Source organism: Ammodytes marinus (assembly GCF_949987685.1).
Source record: "Ammodytes marinus genome assembly, chromosome: 1".
NCBI lineage: Eukaryota > Metazoa > Chordata > Actinopteri > Uranoscopiformes > Ammodytidae > Ammodytes > Ammodytes marinus.
The window spans coordinates 39,508,232-39,513,231 of NC_137230.1; the positions used below are offsets into that span (position 1 = coordinate 39,508,232).

Below are 5,000 nucleotides of genomic sequence, written 5' to 3' on the forward strand. Positions count from 1 at the left end.
TCTCGATGGCCAGGCTGTGAGCGCTCAGTCTGTACTTTGTCAACATCACTCTGTGTCTAATATCAGTCACTGTGGTCAGGTAGGGGGCCACAGTGTACTGTCTGTTTAGGGCCAGATAACACTGCATTTTGCTCTGTGTTTGTGTTTTAGTGTTCCAATGGGTGAGGTAGGTTTGTTTCTGATGTGTTATAATTTGGTTGAGTCTAATTGATATGTTCTCAGGCTGGTCCTGAGGCAGAGCAGAGGGGGAACCTGTCTGTGGACAGAGCCTCAGGACCAGCTGAGTGAGGGGACTCCTGTTCATCTCTTGGCTTTGCAGGGCTTTGTGCTGGAAGGAGTGGGGGTCACTTTGTTTTAGGTGTAGCCAATATTTAATTGATCTTTTTTGGATTTTTAGTAGTAGTGGATATTGGCCTAATTCAGCTCTGCAGGCATTGTTGGTGGTTGTCCTGTGTACCTGCAGAATGCTTTTACAAAATTCGGTGTTTGCAATTTCAATTGGATGTTTTTCCCATTGGTCAAAAAGTTGGTTTGTTTGTGGGCCCCACACTTCACTTCCATAGAGCAGGATGGGTTCAATAATTGCTTGGAGTAGTTTGAGCCAAATTAGAATTGGAATCTGAATGTAAATTTGTCTTTTGATTGCATAAAAAGCCCTGCGTGCTTTCTCTCTCAGTTCATTGACTGCTGGGTTGAAACTTCCAGTGGAACTTATTTTCAGGCCTAAATAGTTATATTCTAAACAGTTTTCTATTGTATGTGTTCCTATTGTGAAGTGCGTTGTGTTTCCCAGACATCTGGATCTTTTCTGGAATATCATTGTTTTTGTTTTCTTAATGTTCTCTCTCTCTCTCTCTCTGTCTCTCTCTGTCTCTGTCTCTCTCTGTCTCTCTCTCTCTCTGTCTCTCTCTCTGTCCTCTCTCTCTGTCTCTCTCTCTCTCTGTCTCTCTCTCTGTCTCTCTCTCTCTCTCTCTCTCTGTCTCTCTGTCTCTCTCTCTCTCTCTCTCTCTCTCTGTCTCTCTCTCTCTCTCTCTCTCTCTCTGTCTCTCTCTCTCTCTCTCTGTCTCTCTCTCTCTCTGTCTCTCTCTCTCTCTGTCTCTCTCTCTCTCTGTCTCTCTCTCTGTCTCTCTCTCTCTCTCTCTCTCTCTCTCTCTCTCTCTCTCTCTCTCTCTCTCTCAGTACAGTGAGTTCACCTGTCTCACATTCTCACTTCACCTCAAACCCAGGGCGTCTGTGGTGAAGTGTGTAGGGCGGTCGTCCACTGGGTTACAGGGTCGGTGGTTGGATCCCCCGTCTCCCCGCCACATGTCCAAGTGTCCCTGGGCAAAGAGACACTGAACCCTAAATGTCTCCTGATAGTTAGCTTGCACCCTGCGTGGTAGCTGCTGCTGCTATCGGTGAATGAATGTGTGTGTGAATGGGTGAATGTGTGTGTGAATGGGTGAATGTGTACAAAACAATGTAAAGCGCTTTGGGTCTGTGAAAAACCAGGGAAAAGAGCTTTATAAGTGGAGGCTATTTACCATTTATCTGATGATAACCGACTGTGTCTCAGGTGGTAGAGCGGGTCGGCCAATGATCGAAGGGTTGGCGGTTCGATCCCCGCCCTGCCACCTGTGTCATGGTTGTTGTGTCCTTGGGCAAAGACACTTCACCCACCTTGCCTCGTGTGAATGTCGATAGTTAGCTGCTGCTATCGGTGTATGAATGTGTGTGTGAATGGTAACGTGGGAAAGGAAAACAGGTCTCCCTTGATAAAGAGGGATTTTTATGGGATTTACCCATAAAAAAATAAAAATCTGGTTGGCTCTCTGTACTAAGCCTGCATTCTAATGGCTCCTGTGTGTGTGTGTCATGTGTCTCTCTCTCCCTCCCTCCCTCCCTCTCTCTCTCTCTCTCTCCCTCCCTCCCTCCCTCCCTCTCTCTCTCTCTCTCCCCCCTTCCATCCCTCCCTCTCTCCCTCCCTCTCTCTCTCCCTCTCCCTCTCTCTCCCTCTCTCCCTCCCTCCCTCCCTCTCTCTCTCCCTCCCTCTCTCTCCCTCCCTTTCTCCCTCCCTCCCCTCCCTCTCTCCCTCTCTCCCTCTCTCTCTCTCCCTCCTCTCTCTCTCTCTCCCTCTCTCTCTCCCTCCCTCCCTCTCCCTCCCTCTCTCCCTCTCCCTCTCTCTCAGTCTTTAAGCCGATCTTTGCTTCAGCTAAGATGATCTTGAATCCTTCAGCAGAGCAGGACCTGACGTCTCCTAAAGCTGATCTCCAGCTGGAGGTCCAGAACATCGCGCTGGAGATGACCAGACCTCAGGTAACATCTCACCCTAACCCCTAACTCCTTACCTCCTAACCTCTAACCCCTAACTCCTTATCCTCTAACCCCTAACTCCTTACCCTCTAACCCCTAACCCCTAGCCCTCTAACCCCTAACTCCTTACCCTCTAACCTTTAACCCCTAACTCCTTATCCCCTAACCCCTAGCCCTCTAACCCCTAACTCCTTACCTCCTAACCTCTAACCCCTAACTCCTTACCTCCTAACCTCTAACCCCTAACTCCTTATCCTCTAACCCCTAACTCCTTATCCTCTAACCCCTAACTCCTTATCCTCTAACCCCTAGGCCTCTAACCCCTAACTCCTTACCTCCTAACCTCTAACCCCTAACTCCTTATCCTCTAACCCCTAACTCCTTAGTCCCTAACTCCTTACCCTCTAACCCCTAACCCCTAACCCCATAACCCTGACCAGACCTCAGGTAACATCTCACCTCTAACCCCTAACTCCTTACCTCCTAACCTTTAACCCCTAACTCCTTATCCTCTAACCCCTAACTCCTTACCCTCTAACCCCTAACCCTCTAACCCCTAACTCCTTACCCTCTAACCCCTAACTCCTTATCCTCTAACCCCTAACTCCTTACCTCCTAACCTCTAACCCCTAACTCCTTAGTCCCTTAACCCCTAGCCCTCTAACCCCTAACTCCTTATCCTCTAACCCCTAACTCCTTACCCTCTAACCCCTAGCCCTCTAACCCCTAACTCCTCATCCTCTAACCCCTAACTCCTTACCCTTTAACCCCTAACTCCTTATCCTCTAACCCCTAACTCCTTACCCTCTAACCCCTAACTCCTTATCCTCTAACCCCTAACTCCTTATCCTCTAACCCCTAACTCCTTATCCTCTAACCCCTAACTCCTTATCCTCTAACCCCTAACTCCTTATCCTCTAACCCCTAGCCCTCTAACCCCTAACTCCTTATCCTCTAACCCCTAACTCCTTACCCTCTAACCCCTAACTCCTTATCCTCTAACCCCTAGCCCTCTAACCCCTAACTCCTTACGCGCCCCACACACATCCTGCGTCTACCTCTGGAGCGCGTCGCCTTACCTTACTGCTGCCTCTCTCGGACTTTTCTCGGACACACATGCAACGTCTCAGCAGCTGCTGCTGCAGCGCTGCTTCTAAAAGCCCTATCTTTCTACATAGAGTTTTCATAGATAATTCCCATTAAAAATGAAGTTCTTTCATGTCATCTATGATGCATATGATTTATATTGAGTCTGGACAGTAATCCGTGCGCCCCATTGCCATTTTTTTTCTTTTTTTTTTGCCATATTTTCGCTTGTTGGAAGTTTTATTTTGAAGGGGACACACCAGGAAATGGTGAAACTACAGCGAAAGCTGCCAGTATGAAGTCAATATGACTCTCAGCAGAGTATTTCAAAAATCACTTTACTGATTTATACGGGAGAGAGAGAGGGGGGTGTGGTCGGGGAAGAAGAAGGCCGCAGACACAGATAGAGCAACGGAAAACTGTTGCGCTCATCATGATCTTTTTTATTTCTTCACTATATTGGATCTCTATATGTGTCATTTATCCAAAAATGAAATGCCAGAACTAATTGAAAATTAGGTTTTAAATCCCTCGGATTTTGATTGCACAATTAAATCGTGAAATAAAGGGATTATTCGCGTATACGATTGAGGGATGTTTTATTTTGAAATAAACACACCGGGTAAACGTGTAACTAGAGTGAATGCTGCTGGTATGACTGTCAACAGAGTATTTCTCTATCAGTTAAAGCACAGAGACCCGAGAGAGACGCGGCTCTCAGAAAGAAATAGGCTCCTCCTCCTGAGGTGAAGGGGAGCGGCGCTGCAGACGTGCCTCCGACGCGCCTCAGCAGTGCGTCTGAGGTTGGATGTGTGCTCGCTCTACGTTGATTTCACAGTCTGTGACAAAAAGTCAGACGCAGACGCGAGGTAGACGCGCAGTAGAGGTAGGATGTGTGTGGGGCGCGTTATCCTCTAACCCCTAGCCCTCTAACCCCTAACTCCTTATCCTCTAACCCCTAGCCCTCTAACCCCTAACCCCTTATCCTCTAACCCCTAACCCCTAGCCCTCTAACCCCCTAACCCCCTAACCCTCTAACCCTCTAACCCCCTAACCCTCTAACCCTCTAACCCTCTAACCCCCTAACCCTCTAACCCCCTAACCCTCTAACCCTCTAACCCCCTAACCCGCCATCCCTCTAACCCCTAACCCTCTAACCCTCTAACCCTCTAACCCCCTAACCCGCCATCCCTCTAACCCCTAACCCTCTAACCCTCTAACCCCCTAACCCCTAACCCTCTAACCCTCTAACCCTCTAACCCCTAACCCTCTAACCCCCTAACCCCCTAACCCTCTAACCCTCTAACCCCCTAACCCTCTAACCCCCTAACCCTCTAACCCTCTAACCCCTAACCCTCTAACCCCTAACCCTCTAACCCTCTAACCCTCTAACCCTCTAACCCTCTAACCCTAACCCTCTAACCCTCTAACCCTAACCCTCTAACCCTCTAACCCTAACCCTCTAACCCTCTAACCCTAACCCTCTAACCCTCTAACCCTAACCCTCTAACCCTCTAACCCCTAACCCTCTAACCCTCTAACCCTCTAACCCTCTAACCCCCTAACCCTCTAACCCTCTAACCCTCTAACCCTCTAACCCTCTAACCCTCTAACCCCTAGCC

The 5,000-nt window shown here is 48.7% G+C and overlaps 1 protein-coding gene across 3 annotated transcripts in view; it reads left to right on the forward strand.

Moving 5' to 3' along the window:
- vps13c (vacuolar protein sorting 13 homolog C) overlaps positions 1–5,000 on the forward strand; it is a 108,770-nt gene that overhangs the window by 13,700 nt on the left and 90,070 nt on the right. For all 3 annotated transcript variants that reach the window (XM_080031422.1, XM_080031421.1, XM_080031423.1), the window contains exon 11: positions 2,168–2,295. In XM_080031422.1, coding sequence (XP_079887548.1) covers positions 2,168–2,295 — 128 coding nt within the window. The remainder of the gene's footprint in view (positions 1–2,167; positions 2,296–5,000) is intronic.